This window comes from Podarcis raffonei, chromosome 3 (assembly GCF_027172205.1).
Source record: "Podarcis raffonei isolate rPodRaf1 chromosome 3, rPodRaf1.pri, whole genome shotgun sequence".
Classification (NCBI taxonomy): domain Eukaryota; kingdom Metazoa; phylum Chordata; class Lepidosauria; order Squamata; family Lacertidae; genus Podarcis; species Podarcis raffonei.
Genome location: NC_070604.1, coordinates 106,060,367 through 106,080,763, shown reverse-complemented (window position 1 = coordinate 106,080,763; position 20,397 = coordinate 106,060,367). Strand labels below are relative to the sequence as shown.

The 20,397-nt window shown below is 46.9% G+C and overlaps 1 protein-coding gene across 3 annotated transcripts in view; it reads right to left on the bottom strand.

The window, feature by feature from the left end:
* The window catches only part of CUL7 (cullin 7), a 32,203-nt gene extending 12,140 nt beyond the window's left edge, over positions 1-20,063 (bottom strand). The window contains exons 1-14 of one of the 3 annotated variants that reach the window (XM_053383421.1): positions 19,957-20,063; positions 15,453-16,037; positions 13,943-14,097; positions 12,686-13,198; positions 11,833-11,968; positions 9,028-9,212; positions 7,460-7,835; positions 6,672-6,873; positions 5,612-5,819; positions 5,003-5,196; positions 3,898-4,106; positions 2,545-2,770; positions 1,756-1,861; positions 1,210-1,437 (exon numbers count right to left, since the gene is read on the bottom strand). In XM_053383421.1, the coding sequence (XP_053239396.1) occupies positions 1,210-1,437; positions 1,756-1,861; positions 2,545-2,770; positions 3,898-4,106; positions 5,003-5,196; positions 5,612-5,819; positions 6,672-6,873; positions 7,460-7,835; positions 9,028-9,212; positions 11,833-11,968; positions 12,686-13,198; positions 13,943-14,097; positions 15,453-16,037; positions 19,957-20,050 (3,417 nt within the window). In that variant the 5' untranslated portion in view covers positions 20,051-20,063. The other 2 variants (XM_053383422.1, XM_053383423.1) reach the window with 2 other exon arrangements.
* Between the last annotated feature and the right edge of the window lie 334 nt (positions 20,064-20,397).

The following is a 20,397-nucleotide window of genomic DNA, read 5'->3' as shown; positions in this document are numbered from 1 at the left end:
GTTTTCTCCTGCTTCGGAGGGTAGGATTCCAACCAGTGGCTTCAAGTCACAAGAAAGGAGATTCCAGCTAAAGATCAGGAAGACCTTTCCAACAGGAGGCGCTGTTCGGCAGTGGAAAAGATTCCCACGAGAGGTGGTGGACTCTCTTTCCTTGAGGGCTTTTAAGCAGAGGTTGGATGTGTTAGTATTTCACGCCTCCGATGTTGCAGATGAGATTGGTGTGAATCACATGCCTGTCTGGGAAGAGCGTGGGAATGGAAGACAGTCTTATCTCTTCCGCTGTATGTACTATTTGTACTGTACTTTTGCTTTTACTTCTGTCTGTTTCTTCTCTCGGAGCTGGAGAGAGAGGACGCCATGAATCCTATGTCTGTACATAGTGTGTAAATAAATACGTAGGTTAGCTCTACGATGTCTCACGCTTCTTGCTGTTATGCCAGACGATTAGTGTGTAGATATCATTTGATATATGTTGCTGAAGCGCACTGGAGAAGAAGGGAAATGCCTTTTCCAGAGCTGCGCATACCGGAGGATGCTCAGAGTTTGGGGGCTGCAAGGGCACCCCAGGGCGTTTTACAACAGGATGGTCGTAGGAAGTGATTCATAAATTAAATTATTATTATTATTATTAATTTTATTATTCTATTATTATTATTATTAATAATAATAATAATAATAATAGAAACATAGAATTGTGGACTAGGAAGGTACCACAAGCATTATCTAGTCAAATTGAAAGCAATGCAGGAATCTTTTGCCCAACACGGGGCTCAAACCCACAACCCTGAGATCGAGAGTCTCATGCTCTACCAACTGAGCTGGAAGAAGCCTGGGACTCAGAAGATATTTGGGGAGGATGACTCCTTCCTTACTTATGGAATTTTTATCCTGCTCTTCCTCCCAAAGAAGCCCAGGATGTTGTTGTTGTTTAATCGTTTAGTCGTGTCCGACTCTTCGTGACCCCATGGACCAGAGCACGCCAGGCACTCCTGTCTTCCACTGCCTCCCGCAGTTTGGTCAAACAAGCCCAGGATAGCAATGACCAAAAGTAAGGCAAAGCTGCCATGACTTTTCTGCCTGTTTCCCTAATTCATTTGCATGGTTTTCCTCCAGGCAATTGCAGCCAACGCTCAACGCAGCACCGAATCTGCAAGCAACTCTGCTCCACCTGGCCTGCACTCCCAAGCTAGATTCCCCCATGGGATTTACCTGGATGCAGCCAGCCAGGATGCTGGCAGTCATCTTCTTATACAGGCCAGCGTACTTCTCGCACTTGCTCACGAGGTCCCTCAGTTCCGTCACCCGTGGGAGACCGGAGCCATGCTTCTCCACGACTTTGGCCAAGGCTTCCTCGGTACGCAGGCAGCACATGGAAACAGCACAGTCTCTGTCCAGGGTTGCCAAGTGATGAAGGAACTCAATGGACTCCTGGACAACCTGCAGGCAAAGAGAAGAATATAAAAGCACATCAGGAATTGATAACAGTATTTAAAAAAATAAACACAACAACAAGTAAGTAGTTTGCATAAAAATGCTGAGATCAACTTTTTCTTTAAAAAATCACCGTTCACAAAAAAGCGTAGGAAAAGAAGGCACTAAGTGGACTTTTTACTTTTAGTGGGAAAGTTACGTTTAAATAATCATCATCTGTTCTACAAATTCCATAGAACATCTGCAACGTATGAAACGGGATCACAGAACATGCTTCAATAGTTCTTCCTCCCAGCTCCCTCCCCACCGATTCTTCCTCCCTACCTCTTGATCATTTAGGTGAGCACTCATGGAAGACAAGCAAGACTCAATGCACTTATGCCAGGGCACTGAGTCTTCCCAGGAACTGTCCAGGAACTTGTTCAAAAGCCTGGAGCAAAGAAGAAAGAAGAGGAGGAGGGAAAGTTCTGAAAAGAGACACGTTAAAAGCAACAACTGAGCTCCTCCGAAGTGATCGCTCCAGACTACAACACAAGACCCTGCCAACAATAATCTCGCGATGCAACAGCTAACTGCCTTGCAACCACCCAAGAGCATTCTCTACTTTCTTTCATGCTTCTGGTTTCCTTTGTATTATTAATCTCCTTCATATTATTATTCACATGCACAGCTTGGCACTCTCTCTGGAGTTCTAGTTTGGGATAAGGAATGGCAATACTCTGCACATGTCGTGCATCGCGGCACATTTCCCCCTGGTTGCGAAAGTGTCAGGTTTTTAAAGCAGTCAGTGTGCTTTGTTGATTTATCCTGGTGTCTGCATTCCCCATTGAAATAACGTTTGGCGCCTATAAAAGTCACAAAATGATTGGAGAGCTCGACTAAACATTCTGATTGGTTGGGCTTTTGTTGTTGTTTGTTTGCCTGTTTCCAAATGGTTGCGAAGGACTTGTACACTTCTCATCCATTTCCCCAAATTCTGCGTTTGCTTTTGCAAAGTTCCGACCTTGCCCCATTTACAAGGTGAGAGAGCTATGATGGGCTCTCAGCCTTTGGGGTGAGCACAACTCTCTTGGGCCAACATGGCAAGCCGGCATCGAACTACATGAGCCATACCTTAATGTTCCCAGCAGTACGTCCCTCTCAGATCCCAGTGGCACCAAGTCTTTGAGCAGAAGCACGTCTGCCAGAAGCTCACAGCTGTTTCCCACGGGGAAGGCACCCTGGCCACAAATGCAGCCCTCCAGAGCCATCACCATCTCCTTGCAAACACTGCTGGTGTGCAGACTTCTCAGCAGTTTGGGAACATCGATGTCCTTCAGGCCAAAGGAGGCTGCAGAGACTGGTTGGTTGGGGAGGGAAGACATTTTGAAGGGCAGAGATTAGAACTTTGCTCTTGAATAACAACAACAATAACAATTTTATTCATACCCTGTCCATCTGGCTGGGTTTCCCCAGCCACTCTGGGCAGCTTACAGCATAACTAAAACCATAATAAAAACACCAAGCGTTAAAAACCTCCTGATACAGATGTCTTCTAAAAGTTGTGTAATTCTTTATCTCCTTGACATCTGAAGGGGAGGTGGTGTTCCACAGGGAGGGCGCCACTCCCTTGCCCTGAAGTTGTTTTGTTTTTATCTTTTAAGAAACCTTATTAACTCCTGGAACCAAAGAGTGGTAATTCAACATCCTGTCAGTGCAAGGATTACCACCCAGTGCACCCTCTCCAAATCTGCCCCAGAGGGTTGTGGGAACCCCTAACACAGATTTTTTTGGGGGGGCCTTCATGTGGAGGAAGAGGGGAATGTTCTCTTGTGCAAATAGAAATCCTTGTGCCGACGAAATGCTCACACAGCACTACTTTGGATACAACCCTTTTTAATTTTTTAATTTTTTAAAAAGAACTCCCTTCTCCAGGGCACGAGCAATGCTGCTTTATCGCATAATACACATTCAAGTATCTGTCTGGGGTGGACTATGCAGAATTAGATAAATTAACAGGAAGGATTTGAAACCTGCGGGACCAGAGATTCTTAGAAGACTGGAGTAAATATTTGAACTATCTGAAAAGCAATTGTAATAAACAGATTGTGTTAGTAGGACTGCCCTGGCCCTGGTGGAGGATAACCTGGCTTCCTTAGCGCCTGGGACTTCTAAACTATGATTATTCATGGACCTTAAGGTGCTCTGCAGGGCATACCAGGAGAGGTGGTCCCGTAAATACAAGGGCCCTAAGCCACAAATAACATTACTGAAAAATGAAAATTTAAGGCAGCGCGGTAGCATCCGTGTGTGACAAATTGAAGTCAAAAGGAAGAAATGTCCTGTGCCACAGAGAGGAGAGGCAGCGCCCTCTTGGCCCAAACGTCTTCAGGCCCACAAGGAAGGAGAGCACAGAGATACTGCTGGTAATGGAGAGCGTTCACCCTCCAGCCAAGATCCATCCTCAAAGCCTCAGCCACGTCATACCTGCATTCTCCTGGCTCAGGGGCAGCATACGTCCAGCCAAGCGGCTAAGCACTATCTGAGCCAGCCTCTCGTTGGAGCTCTGGCCAGCTTGGCAGCAGCTTTGCAGGACTGCATGGAGGTCACAGTTTTCCAGCTGCTCCACCAGGCCCTTGTGGTAGTCGATCAATCGGTTGAGCACCAGAAGCCCATTCCGAACTGCTGCCGAGGCCCTGGGGGAAGAAGGCAAAGGGAACCTGCATTGAGAGTCTGCGGGAAAGAAGTGGGGCCTCTCCTCCTTTAGAGGGTCTTCAGCAGAGGCTGCACAGCCGCTTCTCGGGGGTGTCATAGTGGATTTGCTGCATCAGCAGAGGATTGGGCTAAATTACCTTCAAAAGGTCCATTTCAAGTCTATAATTCCATGAGGCAGAATAGAACTCAGGCTCATACAGGATTTTCCAGCCCCGGAAAGCTAGGAGCCTCATATTCAAGGAAGATGAAGTGAACCTTCCCTCCAAAATCTCAATAGAAACGAAAGATCCCCTTGGTCTGGGCTCTTCTTAGCCTCAGAGTAAAGATAAATACCATACTTTTCCATGTATAAGACGCCCCCATGTATAAGAAGCCCCCTATTTTGGGAGACTCAAATTTAAGAAAATGGGGGGAGATGGCTTTTTTGCAGAGGATTGCCCGGGGTTGTTTAGCTTGTTTTAGGGGGGATTGCCGAAAATCACCCGCTTGCGTCCAAAAATCCGCCTCTCATCTGTCCCCTCACTGGCAGAAGCTGTCAATCGCCCCCTCAATTGCCGCAGTGTCAGCCAATCAACAACAGCCATTGAGGCAGCAACCAATAACACACTCAATAGCCGATGACAGCCAAGGCAGCAACCAATCAAACGTCCACCCTATGCACTATCCATGTATAAGATGACCCCCATTTTAGCATAATTTTAAAAGAAAACAATCTAGTCTTATATACAGAAAAGTATGGTATTCATACAATTTTTACTGAAGTTTTAAAATTATATCTCCTCTCTCTTCCCTTTCTCATTTTCCCTCCTCCTTATAATTTGAAAGCGTCAGATACGAACGCTCCTTTGCCTCGCCCAGATTCCCCCTTGAACCTCACCCAGGTGTGTTCAGCATCTTCTCGATCGCAGCAGGGACGGCGCAGAGCAAATTGCCAGGGACTTTGCTGGAAGCAGGACCAACGCCGGTGAAGAGCTCTTGCATTGCCCGGGCATCTGAGGGTTTCAGAGGGTAGTGCTTCTCACAGCCTCCCGGTAGCTCACAGTTCCCAGCTCCCAACAGTATCTTCAACGCCTGGGGGACAAAGACAGCGGCTGAATGGCAAGGAATAAAGCAGAGAGAGGAATGGCGAACTGTAAATTCAGTAGACCAGTGGTTTCCAATTAGCGATCTCGTTTTTCAAAAAGTCATGGATTTCCTCCCCACACACACACACACACATTTTTGAAACCGTTGATATCTCTGTGGTTGGTTGTGTTATGTGAATGGTGCCATGATACCCTCCAAAACATGTCCCAGTGCAAAATGGGACACACAACTTCTGGGCTGCGCTCCCACCCGAGTCACATGATCTGCATGGCGGCCAGAAATGGAAAGTACTGGGCAGTTGAAGGGTACGTGCTGCAGACCAGCAACTGGAAACCACTGCAATGCACATTCATGAAATTACATTGCACCCAAACCATACAGCGTACGACAGGAAACATACCGCTAAGCCAGCCTGCTGCACTGATGCAGACATGGAGTGCTTCTGCATGCATTGTAGCATGGAGCGCAGCCCCCCTCCGAGGGCAAAGAGGACCCGCCAGTCATACTTGGCCATGAACCGGGACAGCATCTGTAGTGCCAACACCATCACCAGCTTCTCCTCCACTCGATGACTCAGCAGCTCCACCAGCAACCTCCCCATTTTCTCCCTGTGGGCAGCAGAAGGGGCAAGTCATCGCAGGAGCCTGGCCCCTCAACAGACGGCTGGAGACCAGTCCCCAAGCACACAGAACCAGGCAAGACAAATACTTCTTGCAACTGAACAGAAAATAACTTGTCAATAAATTGGTGATGCCAACTCTGGGAGGGAGAGGTGCTGTCCAGGTGGTACTGACCCATGACAGGGCCTTTTCAGTGGTGGTTCCCCAGTTGCGGAATCCCCCTCCTAGTGAGGCGTTCCTATCTCCGTCATTATTTCAGGAGGAATTTATATCAAACCATATTATCCACGGTAATGTTTACACTACACATGAGAAAATCCTGCCTTTGTTTCCATCTGCTTACAATGGTCTCCTAAATTCAGGTAGGTAGCCGTGTTGGTCTGACACAGTCGAAATAAATAAAAAATGTGTATCTGAAGAAGTGTGCATGCACACGAAAGCTTGTACCCAGAACAAACTTAGCTGGTCTCTAAGGTGCTACTGGACAATTTTTTAATTTATTTTGAATGGTCTCCTAAGTAACTTATAAATTTTTCCTATTCTTTCATAAAGATTTTGTCCTCTTGGTTTCTCAGTTTTCCAGTCAGTTTTGCCATCTTGGCATAGTCCGTCAGCTTGGTTTGCCATTCTTCTCCGGTAGGGCCTATATATCTGAGTTTCTAACCCTGCTGGGGTGGGGTGTCAAATGTTACTGAGGACCATCAAAAACAGGCCTTGACCCTGGTGTAGATGTTACTGAGCTAGATGGAAGAATGTCCTGAATCAGCTTCCTTCCTATGCCCAGAACGTGTGGTAAGCAGTGGACATTAAAGAAGAAAGAACAAGGAGACCAGAACTGACCTTCTGGAGAGCTCACACTCCATCCTGACAACATGCCTCTCTTGCCTCTCTCGCTCAAGCTCCTCCTCCAAGATGCTGATGGCGAATCTGAGACCAGCCATCTGCTGCTCGGCGTCACAGCTGGGCTTCTGGATCCTCTCCAAGGCATCGGAGAGCTGCTCAATGGTGCTCTTCTTCCCGACCAGCTTCACACTGCAGAAAGCTGATCAACAGATCTATCAGCACAACGGTCCTTCAGTCAGTTTCATCTCAGCATCCTCGCACCTGCTTGCTCCTCCTCCAAGTCACCCACAGCACACAAAACCTTTTTGTCCCTAGAGGCTTTCCCTAGCATTCCTTTTTCCCCGACAAGAAGCTACCCAGGCTATTATCAAACCAGAAACTTGATTGTGTTCTCGGGGTTGAGGGTTCAAGCTCCACGTTGGGCAAATAAGTCTTGCACACCACCTTCCCACTGGTTCACAGACACACAGATAAGAAAGACCAAGCTAGGCCTGACAAGAAACACAAGGTTGCTGCTGCGGGAAAAAGTAGGCCTCTCTCCAGTAGCCCGATAAAAAATTTCCCTTGTGCTGCTATGTTCTGCTTTTCTGCCCTCCTCAACCAATGAATGGGGGAAATACAAAATGTTGTGACGAGACAAGCTCAGCTACACAAAGGTTATAGAGAGCGAGGGGGACTCAATACAAGTCTCTCGTTTTAGGTAGCTCCTGTTGTTACATCTACTTTAGTCCAAGGCGAAGTCTCTTGAAAGCAAAATTAAATCCCAGTGTCTGCCAGTTACTTACCTTTGGTTTTCTCATCCAGCGTGTCTGGGTAAGAAAGTCCTTCCACTCTGAGGAGCTCATGAACCAGCTGGGTGTCTGTTTTCTTTTCCGCGGATGGAGCTGGAGAAGGCTCTTCGGTAGACAGCAAGTCCTCCTCTGTCTTTCTGGACCCCATGGCTTTGGAAAGGCTGCCACACTTTGCAGGGGCCAGGTCCACCTTTTGTCCATCCTGTTCTGTCCCTCCTTCACTGGAGGAATACTTGAGATAGACGTGGGAGCTGCACAGATCACTTTGGGTGTTGCCCTGACAGCGCCTGCTCAGGAACTGCAGCACTTTCTGAGCTAGCTCTACGGAGACAGACAGCGGGATCAGGCCTTCTTCGTCTAGCTCTGGCAGCTTGAAATACAGAGAGAAAGATTTGATGTACAGAGACCCCTTCCAGTTTTTTGCAACTAGAATCCTGGCAGCAGCTGTCGTGTACAAGAACTCTTATTATTATTATTGGGGATGTCTTTTGTCACTACACCTAGAAGAAATGCTTTTCCTTTCCTGCCCTGATCTGACCACAGTGATCCATGCGACAGTCACCTCCAGGCTTGACTACTGTAATTCGCTCTATGTGGGGCTGCCCTTGAAACTGTCCCACAAACTCCAGCAGGTGCAGAATGTTGCAGCAAGGCTCCTCACGGGGTCCCTGCCATGGGAGCATATTCACCCAGTGCTTAGGATCAGGTTCAAGGTGCTGGTTTTGACCTTTAAAGCCCTTTGTGGCTTAGGGCCCTCGTATTTATGGGACCACCTCTCCTGGTATGCCCCGCAGAGGACTTTAAGGTCCATGAATAACCATAGATTAGAGGTCCCAGGCCCTAAGGAAGTCAGACTATCCTCTGCCAGGGCCTTTTCAGTGATGGCTCCGACCTGGTGGAATGCTCTGTCCCAGGAGACTAGGGCCCTTAAGGATTTAACCTCCTTCTGTCGGGCCTGTAAGACAGGGCTATTCTGCCTGGCCTTTAATTTGAATTCAGCCTGATCTTTTATTTCCCTTCTCTTCCCTCCCCCTCCCCTTTTATGAAGATTACCCGCTCAGCTAATTCTCCCCTGGCCTCCTCGCTGGCCCAAGTAGGACTAATTCAGCCAGCTAGTCCTGGTGACTATCTAATGCTAAATTGATTTCTGAACTTTGAATTTTATTGTTATTCATGTTTTTATACTGTATTTTATGTTGCTTTTACAATTAAGTGTTTTAAATTTGTTGTTAGCTGTCCTGAGCCCGGTTTTTTGAACCAGGAAGGGCGGGGTATAAATAAATAAATTATTCTTATTCTTATTCTTATTCCTCTTATTATTATTATTATGGTCTTTTCTTGAATGTTGTTTTAAACATCTTTTTTAATTCTTCATGAATACCACCCCAGAACTTTTTGATTTTCTCACATCCCCACCATACATGATACATTGTTCCATCTTACATCTCCAGACTCAGAACCTTCTCATCCTAGAACAGGGAGTAGCAACAGAAATAAGAGAGGCACCGGCTCATTCCTACCTTAAATGAATCTCCCACTACTGGTTCTTCCCAGCCCTTTACCTTCTCGTTCTGCTGGATGAGCTGGACCACTTCCTGCTGCTCCTGCTGTTCTAGCTTCTTAACGAAGAAGAGGAGCTCCCACCATTCAGCCCGGCTTAGAGTCTCAGACTTCTCCTTCATATGATCCGTCAGGTATGGCACCGAGTACAGGTCCCGAAGCGGTTTACGGTACGTTGCCTGGTTAGCTTGCAGGTGAGCACAAAATAACAGAGGGGTGTTTTATGGCTTCTCAAGAGAACGTCGTTTTAAATGCTGTCCTCAAAGCAAAAATCCCCTTGCAGAGCAACCTGGTCCAGGTGGAAGAAGCAGCCATTTTTTTCCAACCCCATAAAACAACTTTAACACTATAACACACTCCTACAGGTGCGCCTACACAGAAGTAGGTCCTGCTGTGTTAAACAGGGCTTACTCCCAGGTAAGCAGATATAGGTTGGCTCTGCTAATGGACAGGTCAAAGGGGAAGGAAAGGAAATGTATGGGAAAAATGGGAAACCAACTGAATTTCTTGTTATATAATGACACTTCCAAGTGCCGTCTTTGGGCTCCTTTGAGAGCAAGGGCAGGGTATAGATTTAATAAATTAACATAATGAAACAAATGTTTGTGCAAGGTAAGCCAGTATTCTCATCTCCATAGTACAGATGGGAGGCTTAGGCCTAGCGGCTGTCCTAAGGCCAGGCACTGAGCTCAGGGGTGAGATGAGCTTTGAGTCCAAGGCTTCAATGAATTCAAAGCCAGAGAAATACCGTATTTTTTGCTCTATAAGACTCACTTTTTCCCTCCTGAAAAGTAAGGGGAAATGTGTGTGCGTCTTATGGAGTGAATGCAAGCTGCGCAGCTATCCCAGAAGCCAGAACAGCAAGAGGGATCGCTGCTTTCACTGCGCAGCAATCCCTCTTGCTGTTCTGGCTCCTGAGATTCAGAATATTTTTTTTCTTGTTTTCCTCCTCCAAAAACTAGGTGCGTCTTGTGGTCTGGTGCGTCTTATAGAGCGAAAAATATGGTAATCTCTGATGTCATATATAGGAAGGAACATGGGAAGCTGCTTTGTAACAAGCCAGACCATTGGTTCATCTTGCTCAGCATTCCTGACACTTGACTGATAGAACTGCTCCAATATGGCCGTGGGAATGGGAAAATCCAAGAAGGTGAGCGGGAAGTCTTTTGCCTTTGTTTTTTTAATTGCTGTTATTTTTTACCTATGTCATTTTAAACTGTGATATTAATGCTGTATTCTTAGTTTTAGATTTTTACTTATGTGGAAATTGTTTTCCATTTGGTTGTAAAAAATTTTTATATGCTTTCTTTATTGTTTATGACTTTATTTATTGTTTATGACTTTGGTCATTATGCCTTGAGCATTGTTTTTAACTAGGGAAAGGAGGCATACAAATAAAATGATGATGATGATTGCCTACTAGCTGACCCTTTTAACTGGAAATGCCAGGAATTGAACCTTGAGCCGGAGCTGTCAGGCAAGGAATGCCAAGAGGGAGGATTTAACTCTTTATTGTCAAAAGTACACCTACAAGTTAGGAAAAGGCATGTCCATCAGTTCGACGTCTCTCAGCTGCTCCTAGATGTGCAGCTGATGAGGCAGTTGCTGCGAAAGAGGCACCCCCTTCAACCTCCACTTATGTATCTTCCCCACCCGAGCTGCACACAAAGAAGCAGAGACTACGCCTGTGTGTAACCTGCCTCTGCTCCTCCCATTTCAACCCTCTCCTGGTCCAGGGAGACAGTGGAGCAGGAGTGGTGGGGGCAGCAGGAGGAGGTGTGGAAGCCCTTGACCCTATACCAGCCTGACCTCTCTCTCCCTCCTCTGGCACCGATTCTTCACTCTCCAATCCTGCAGCATCTCCTGCCTTCTGCCTCTCACCTCTTGGTTGTTACAGGCTAAGCCAGATCACTGATCCCTTCTCCTAAGTCAGCCTCCAACCTCGCTTCTCAGCATCCAGCCCGTTCCTGACAGCAAAGCATGTGCTCTTATCGCTGAGCTTTGATAATGGAGAAGGGGAGAGGGGAATATCCTTTCAACAGTCCATTTCACCTATTCATGACTCAAGTGAGCCAGGGAAAGAATGGACTGAAGCCAGCCTACAGAGAAAGTGCAAGGAGCAAGAACGCAGCTCAAAGACAGAGATTAGAACCATGAATGATCAGCTGAACAGTAAGCCCAGTAAGGTTATTTGTGGCTTAGGGCCCTCTTATTTACGGGACCGCCTCTCCTGGTATGCCCCACAGAGGACCTTAAGGTCCATGAATAACCATAGTTTAGAGGTCCCGGGCCCTAAGGAAGTCAGACTATCCTCCACCAGGGCCAGGGCCTTTTCAGTGATGGCTCTGACCTGGTGGAATGCTCTGTCCCAGGAGACTAGGGCCCTTAAGGATTTAACCTCCTTAAGTCAGGCCTGTAAGACAGAGCTATTCCGCCTGGCCTTTAATCTGAATTCAGCCTGATCTTTTATTTCCCTTCTCTTCCCTCCCCCTCCCCTTTTATGAAGATTACCCGCTCTGAGACCCCACAGCTAATTCTTCCCTGGCCTCCTCGCTGGCTCAAGTAGGGCTAATTCAGCCAGCTAGCCCTGGTGATCATCTAATTATGCATATTAGATGGATTTCCCCTATATTGATTTCTGAACTTTGAATTTTATTGTTATTCATGTTTTTATACTGTATTTTATGCTGCTTTTACAACTAAGTTTTTAAAATTTGTTGTTAGCCGCCCTGAGCCTGGTTTTTGAACCAGGATATAAATAAAAAAATATTATTATTATTTATTATAGCATCCCAGCACTGCCTTACCTGTGTCCCATCTCAGAGAAGCTGTAAGGCTGGTTAACTTTTCTTGGGCTTTCTCATCTGCATGCCCCGAGGAACCAATGATCTCAACCATGTGCCAATGCACCCAGTATGTGCGGCCCAGAGACTCCCAGTAAACCTGGAAACAAACAGGGGCCAACATAAAAAAGACTCCGCCTACTTGTCCTGCAAGCAATTTGACCTTGCCCCTTATACGATTCAGCAGCCATAATGATTTATTGTTTATATGCCAGCCATCTGAAAGGGTTGCCCCAGCCACTCTGGGCGGCTTCCAACAAAATTTTAAAACCACAGTAAAACACCACACATTAAAAACTTCCTGATACAGGTCTGTTTTCAGATGAAATAGTCAGGTAGTTGCTTATTTCCTTGACATCTGATGGGAGGGCGTTCCACAGGGCAGGTGCCACTACTGAGAAGGTCCTCTGCCTGGTTCCCTGTAACCTCTCATCTCACAATGAGTGAACTGCCAGAAGGCCCTCGGTGCTGGACCTCAGGCTGTACAACAGAGAGGGCCACCCCAGTCAGAAGAAAACCCTCCTCTTGACACAGTGGTGATTCTGCTGCTCATACCACCAAGGCCAGAACAGCTTCAGAAACCCAACAAGATCCCCAAACATCAAAATTCCATAGCTCACGGCAGTGGTTCTCAACCTGTGGGTCCCCAGATGTTGTTGGACTACAACTCCCATCATCCCTGAGCTCTGGCCTTGCTAGCTAGGGGTGATGGGAGTTGTAGTTCAACAACATCTGAGGACCCACAGGTTGAGAAAGGCTGGGTCCCAGAAGCCAGGATGTTCCCCTCCCCCAGCTTTGCCCCCAAACTCAGCAATACCTGGATGGGTGGCGTGCCGTCATTGCTCTGGAGGAACTCGCCTTCGTCTCCCGCACAGACTTTCTCGTAGTCTTCCAACATGCGCACACGCATGCCCCGCACCAGCTTCTCCTGCACATACTCCACATAGCTGTTGCGACTGGGGAAGGCCGAGCGCAGCTTGAAAGTGCTGGTCTCCTTCTGGGGGACCTGAGTGGCTGGCGGGACGGTGGTGCCACTGGGAGCCTGGGACTGGAAGATAGACTGAGCTGCCCAGGGCGGCTTCCTGCTGAGGGTCCGGAGCTGCCAACCGCGATCCCAGCCCATGGCCTGCACCAGCTCTGAAACAAGGCTGGCCATGGCCATGCTGAAGTCAAACTCGCGCTGCAGCCTTTTGCTGTCCCCGGAGCATGCACTGAAGGGCTCAGAGGCTGCATGCTCCCCTCCCGGGTCTGTGGTGCTATGGTGTTTGTCCACGAGGGAGGTGGCACATAGGTAGCGCTTCACCAGAGAAAACAGCAGCTTCCCTGGAATCTGGAGCAGGGAAGAAGATGAAGAACTATGAAGAAATAGCCATGTAAACTTGATTCACATCCATTATTTAAAGCGGCCTTTTCTTCCTTGCTGATGGAGACCATTATTTAAATTTCCTTGATTTAAATCAGCCTTTCCCAGCTCTCCAAATTATTTTGGACTTTTAACTCTCATCAGCCCTGACCGCTCGCTGTGACGGCTCGGAACAGCAGTCCATATTCAGGGTTGGTGATGCTTTTTGCAAGGCTGATTTTGTGAGGCACCTTGAACGTGCAAATAGAGAGGATATAAATAAAGTAATAGGGGGATCTCTGTGCACTTGTCCCCCTGCCTTCAATAAATAAACTAATCAACTAATCAACTAATAATTTATTTATATCCCGCCCATCTGGCTGGGTTTCCCCAGCCACTCTGGGCGCCTTCCAACAGAACACTAAAATACAATAACCTAATAAACATTAAAAGCTTCCCTAAACAGGGCTGCCTTCAGATGTCTTCTAAAAGTTTGGTAGTTATTTTTCTCTTTGACATCTGGTGGGAGGGCGTTCCACAGGGCGGGTGCCACTACCGAGAAGGCCCTCTGCCTGGTTCCCTGTAACTTGGCTTCTTGCAGCGAGGGAACCGCCAGAAGGCCCTCGGCGCTGGACCTCTCTCCAGGTTACTTCACAATTATCTCGCCCACACCCCCCTCGAATATACCTCCAGACCTGTACTGGAAGCAGCCCCATCTAGGTCAGTTAATACCTGTGGAAGGGGGATCCCCTCAAAGGACATGCAGTGCTCTTCTGAGGATGTTGTTTCTGCAAACAGCTCGAGGAGGGTGTAGCGGCTGTCGAAGTCCATGTGTTGTTCAATGCCATCCTGCCGGCTCAGGGACAAGAGGACATAGGCTCGGCTTCCTGAAACCAGAGATATCTAATATGGTGCTTCCTTTGCATGTGTACTAAAGCATCTTCTTGCTCACAGAACTCCCATCTCCACAGTAAGACGGGGGGTCGGTTCTTTCACACTGACATACGCAATAGAATACATAAAATGAGGCAATTCCAGGTAGCAGCTTACAGAATGAGGCTCAGGGGATTAACTCTTGACAAAAAACTAAGTCAGGAAGCAGTTAATGACCTTAAAGGTAAAGGTACCCCTGCCCGTACGGGCCAGTCGTGTCCGACTCTGGGGTTGCGCGCCCATCTCACTCTAGAGGCCGGGAGCCAGCGCTGTCTGCAGACACGTGTCACGTGGCCAGCGTGACGAAGCTGCTCTGGCAAGCCTTCACCAGCGCAGCACACAGAAACGCCGTTTACCTTCCTGCTAGAAAGTGGTACCTATTTATCTACTTGCACTTAAGGGTGCTTTCAAACTGCTAGGTGGGCAGGAGCTGGGACCGAAAGACGGGAGTAATAACCTTACTCTAAGCCAAAGTATGGCATAGTGGGACTGGCAAAATGCTTCTGTCCACACAGAGCAGCTCTTCATGCTCGAGGCAGAAATGTGCATACTAGGTTCCAGGCAAGAAAATGTCTGGGGTGTCCCTTTTTGCTACTGTGAGGTGCATTCATCAAATGCAAACAGACTTCTCATCATTTAAAATAAAGCCAGTGCCCTAATATGGCTTTGGGAATCATAACTGACAGTCACCCTATAATTTTTTGGTAATTCAACCATTTATTAGAAGTATTAACCAAGGCTGAACAAGAAATAATTTTCATAAGATATTAAGGGGTGGAAGAGGACAGTGTCTGTTTACATCAGTACGGGGATGACGAAAGCATTGGCTAGGCACTGTCATTTAATGCAACTTACAAAAGAACATGTCTTAAGATACTTTAGAAGCCTTAGGTCCAAACCAGACTTGTAGCATCACCCAGTGAGGTTGATAATTAATGGGATCAGAGCAAGCAGGGAGGGAATGTAACCCTTTTGGCTCCTTCTGTGGACTGAGGAATATCCCTCCTCTAAAATTAGTATTTCTATTAGGAGAAACCTTTCCCCCATCCCACCCTTGACACCAATAAGAGTCTGCAAACACCAGCTTGAGAGGAGGACTTTCCTTCAGGACTGCTGCACAGGAGGAAAGGATTAAATACCCATTCATGCTTGCTGCAATCTTGATAATTATCAGTACACACATACCATGCTAGTTGCATTTTTTTAAAACCCTGCATATTAAATACAAAGGGCTAGTGTGGTCCGTAGACAGGAATTGCATCATAGCTGGAGTCAGTCCCTAAAAAAGAACAAATCTTCTGAGTCTCACCTGCATCGTGGGAAGCCAGAGCCCTCAGGATCTTGCCTGCGCTGCGACGGATCTGCTCCTCCTCGTTACACAGCATCTTCATCAGCAGACTGAGGGCACCCGTCTCCTTGAAGACCCCCATCAATGAGCCAATACTGGCATAAGCACTGAGCACTTGAATGGTGTTCAGAATGGAGGACTGAGGGACTGTGGGGCTGGCCATTTGCCAAGCAGCCCGCTGCACTAAGTTCCTGACATCGGCCTTCATCTCCGAAAGAGATACTTCATCCAACGTGACATCGGGAGGGAATATTCTGCATGAACGCTCTTCCTTGGGTGTCTTCTTGCCTAAGAGTGTTGGGCAGTTGGCATACGCATCATCTGCCGACATCCACATCAGGAAATTCTCCATGCTGCTCTCTGCTGAACAGGTGCCAGGCCTACTTCCTGTACCATTTTCCAGGTTCCAGCGAATCAGGTATTCAACGTGCCCATTGTGACCTCGGCGCTGCCGGATTAACTCCTCAGGATAGCTCTGAATCTTGGGTCCGAGATGCACTAACACATTCCCATTTTGCCTCTCAATCACCATGACAGGGAAAGCACCTGCCAGTACAGAGAGAAGCAGGTCACGACCTCTGGAACCACCTCTAAATAGAGGACTATAGAAACGTTGAGTAAGACAGCCCAAAATACAGGAACATTGCTTTGAGACACAACTACGGCATGTTCAGTGTGCTGTTAGAAACTACTACCCAAGGAAGATGACACATTCCTCAAACTCGGCAAATAGCTGAGATCCTTGTTGGAGTTACCTCTCTTCCTACTGGATCTCAGAATACTAAAACTCTGGACCATGCAATGAAGCTGAACATGGGAAGATTCAGGGCAGACAAAAGAAAAGAACTTCTTCACACAGTGCATATTTTAATTTGTCTGAATTAATTTTAAGGTGTATTTTAATTGATGCCTGTTTTTATGTATACTGTGTTATTTACCGTATATGATGTTATCTGAGCCCGGCTCCGGCCAGGGAGAGCGAAGTACAAATAATAATAATAATTAGTAGTAGTAGTAGTATATTTAAACTATGGAATTCACTGTGGCCAAAGGAAGCAGTGGGTACCAACTGGGATGGGTGAAAAAGAGAATTAAGAAAATTTATGAAAGATATAAGTATCAATGATTACTACTAGTAGTAGGTTCTACTACATTGTCAGATGCAGTATGCTTCTGAATGCTAGTTGCTGACAATCACACATGGGGAGAGTGCTGTTGCACCAAGATCCTGCTTTGGGTTTCCCATAGGCATCTGGTTGGCCATTGTGAGAACAAAACAATGGATGAGATGAGTCACTCGCCTGATCCAGTTGGGCTATTTTTATGTTCTTATATCCACTCATGCCAACTTGGGCTGCCCCTTCAAACAACTTCAACCAGGGCCAACATATTTTGTGAATGTCAGGAAGCCTGACAGTGAACATGCATCTATAACAGTTTGCACTAATTATTTGTTTCTAAAGATAGCATTCTGGAATATGGACAAGCTGTTCCATACCAAAGGGTTTCAAGAAGACCTATAGAACTTTATTGTCTCCTAATGGAAATCCGACTGAAGTATACTTCTCTTCAGTATACTTCTCTATAGAGAAATTTTAGTTCAGTACAGACTTCGTGACCATAGATGAAGCTGGGCAAAAAGTAATTCACTGTCAACACAGCACAAAAGTGAAAGATGTTGTAATCTAATGAGGTGTGACCTAATGCTACACTGGAATTTAAGCATGTGTTTTCCCTCAAATTATTCCGTGCTTGCTGTCTTCTACTCTTACATCCATTTCCCCCACTTATAAGCAACCTATCTTGGACAAGTATTTGTCCTAGAGACAGATGTGAATAACTTGCTAGCTTATATATTTTCAAAGGGAGACTGCCTGTTACTATTTCATTTCAGTGATCTTGTTGTACAGGTGGAGATATAGCACAATCTAACCTAATTGGGTCAACAACTTCTACACTCCATTGGAAGACAAACCACACATGGGGCTTATGTCATCTTGTTAGGCAGCATGTTTTTATATTCTCTTTTAATTAACATCCAGCCTGAAAAAGAAATCTAATGAACCTGAAAGCCTGCACACAATTTTGTGGTGTATAGGTCAAGATAAAAGGTACCACACTACTGTTGCTTTCGGAGGTGTTATTTTAATGATTCAACAAGTAGTTTTCGTTTGTTTTGAAGACAGGCTGGTTTGGATCTATGCAAGACACAGGCAAATAATGGTTGTAATTATAAATGATGCACAACAGCTAGCTGAGGTTAAAAACTGCCTTAAAAATTTTGTTCTATTCATTTCAGCATCTAACACTAACTGAAATAGTCTATGAAAGATTATGCACCTAAACTACATTTTTATTTAAGGAATTATGAAGACCACATCTTTCTTTATTAAAGAAGAATCCTCTTTGCAGCTTCACATCACAGTTCAAGGTCTGTAAGATGGGCATCCTTCAACAAACCTGTTAAAGACGTCCTTCTTGAGGAATACCAGGGACACCCGCCCGCCACCCAAAATGTTTGAAAACCACAGCTGCCATAAAGGTAAAGGGACCCCTGACCATTAGGTCCAGTCGTGACCGACTCTGGGGTTGCAGCGCTCATCTCGCTTTATTGGCCGAGGGAGCCAGTGTACAGTCATGTGGCCAGCATGACTAAGCCGCTTCTGGCAAACCAGAGCAGCGCACGGAAACACTGTTTACTTTCCCGCCGGAGCGGTACCTATTTATCTACTTGCACTCTGACATGAGCTCACCTTGTCGCGGGAATTCGAACCGCCAACCTTCTGATCGGCAAGTCCTAGGCTCTGTGGTTAAACCCACAGCGCCATCCGCATCCCATAGGGCTGCGCAAATGTGCTAGCTTGCACGTGCCAGCGTGGGATCTTGCCAATCTATCCCATATAGCATATTCTACCCAAACACTTTTCAGTTGAGATCAGCTTCTAGTTAAAAAGCACTCAAAAAGTACCGTTAGGATGCCATCCAGAGGAGCAGCTGTGTTTGTAGCAGAGAGAGAAAGGGCAGCACCATAAAGACGTCCAAATCTATCAGGGCTTGAGCCTGCAAATGTTGTATCCAATGAATTGAGCTCCTTTTGATATTTAGATTTATTTTTGGGCCGGCTGCAAAGCTTACGGGAGGCTCTGACTATGTGTGTATAGGGACGCGGGTGGCGCTGTGGGTAAAACCTCAGCGCCTAGGACTTGCCGATCGCATGGTCGGCGGTTCGAATTCCCGCGGCGGGGTGCGCTCCCGTCGTTCGGTCCCAGCACCTGCCAACCTAGCAGTTTGAAAGCACCCCTGGGTGCAAGTAGATAAATAGGGACCGCTTACCAGCGGGAAGGTAAACGGCGTTCCGTGTGCTGCGCTGGCTTGCCAGATGCAGCTTGTCACGCTGGCCACGTGACCCGGAAGTGTCTGCGGACAGCGCTGGCTCCCGGCCTATAGAGTGAGATGAGCGGACAACCCTAGAGTCTGTCAAGACAGGCCCGTACGGGCAGGGGTACCTTTACCTTTATAGATTTAATAAATAAACAAAATAATGATAAGGTATAGATAGATGATAAAATGAGACTGCACTACACACACACACACACACGTTATCATATATCAAACCTAGACAGCATCTTAAAAAGCAGAGACATCACCTTGCCAACAAAGGTCCGTATAGTTAAAGCCATGGTTTTCCCAGTAGCGATGTATGGAAGTGAGAGCTGGACCATAAAGAAGGCTGATCGCCGAAGAATTGATGCTTTTGAATTATGGTGCTGGAGACTCTTGAGAGTCCCATGGACTGCAAGAAGATCAAACGCATCCATTCTTAAGGAAATCAGCCCTGAGTGCTCACTGCAAGGACAGATCCTGAAGCTGAGACTCCAATGCTTTGGCCACCTCATGAGAAGAGAAGACTCCCTGGAAAAGACCCTGATGTTGGGAAAGATGGAGGGCACAAGGAGAAGGGGTGACAGAGGACGAGATGGTTGGACAGTGTTCTCAAAGCTACAAACATGAGCCTGACCAAACTGCGGGAGGCAGTGGAAGACAGGAGTGCCTGGCGTGCTCTGGTCCATGGGGTCACGAAGAGTCGGACACGACTAAACAACAACAATCATATATATGTGATAACGCTGCGCCGCGCTGCAGCTGCAGCTCGGGCTCGGCCACCTGTCGCCAATGCTGCCCCGTTCCCACGGGGTCTCCTGAAGCGACGGCAGGGGCCGGGGTCCCCATGGAACGCAGGAGGCGCGCGAGCCTTGGACGCTCGACAGCTGCGGGTTCGATCCCGCCGGAAGCCTCGAGATTATAGACTAACCTCACTCGCAACCCGGCCCCCCCCAAAAAAAAACCCTCACAACATGAATACACATACGCAAAACAACAACAGCAACAACTACCCGCAACCCTTCGGGCGGGCGAGCCTTGTCGGCAGCCTCCCTTACTTTATCCAGCCTAGCAGCTGCCTCACCTCTTCCGCCTTTCCTGCTCGTGTCCCGCCTTCCCACTGACGCACTACGGCTGCCGTCGCGAGGCAAACTTATTACTTTCGCGGAGCGTCTCATTGCAAAGAACAGATGGAACAAAGTATCTCTTTTTATTCCCCCCTTCCTTTATTGTTTTTTGTTTTTTTTGCTTTGTTGGATTAAAGCGTATTATTTATGCATTTCCTCCCTTTTGCTTATATTCTTTAATTGTTTGCTTCATTAAATTTATATGCCTCCTGATTGCAAGAGGGAGGCGAACTTCTCAAAAGCGGGTTGGCCGAAAAAGATAAAACAATAATATTACTTAAAAAAATAAACAACAGCCGTATTTTTTTTTTTAAATACAGGAAGTTTAAAGCCCTGCAATACAATGGACTAAAAACAGAATTTAAACCCACACCGGGCTTTCTAAAACAGCTGGGATT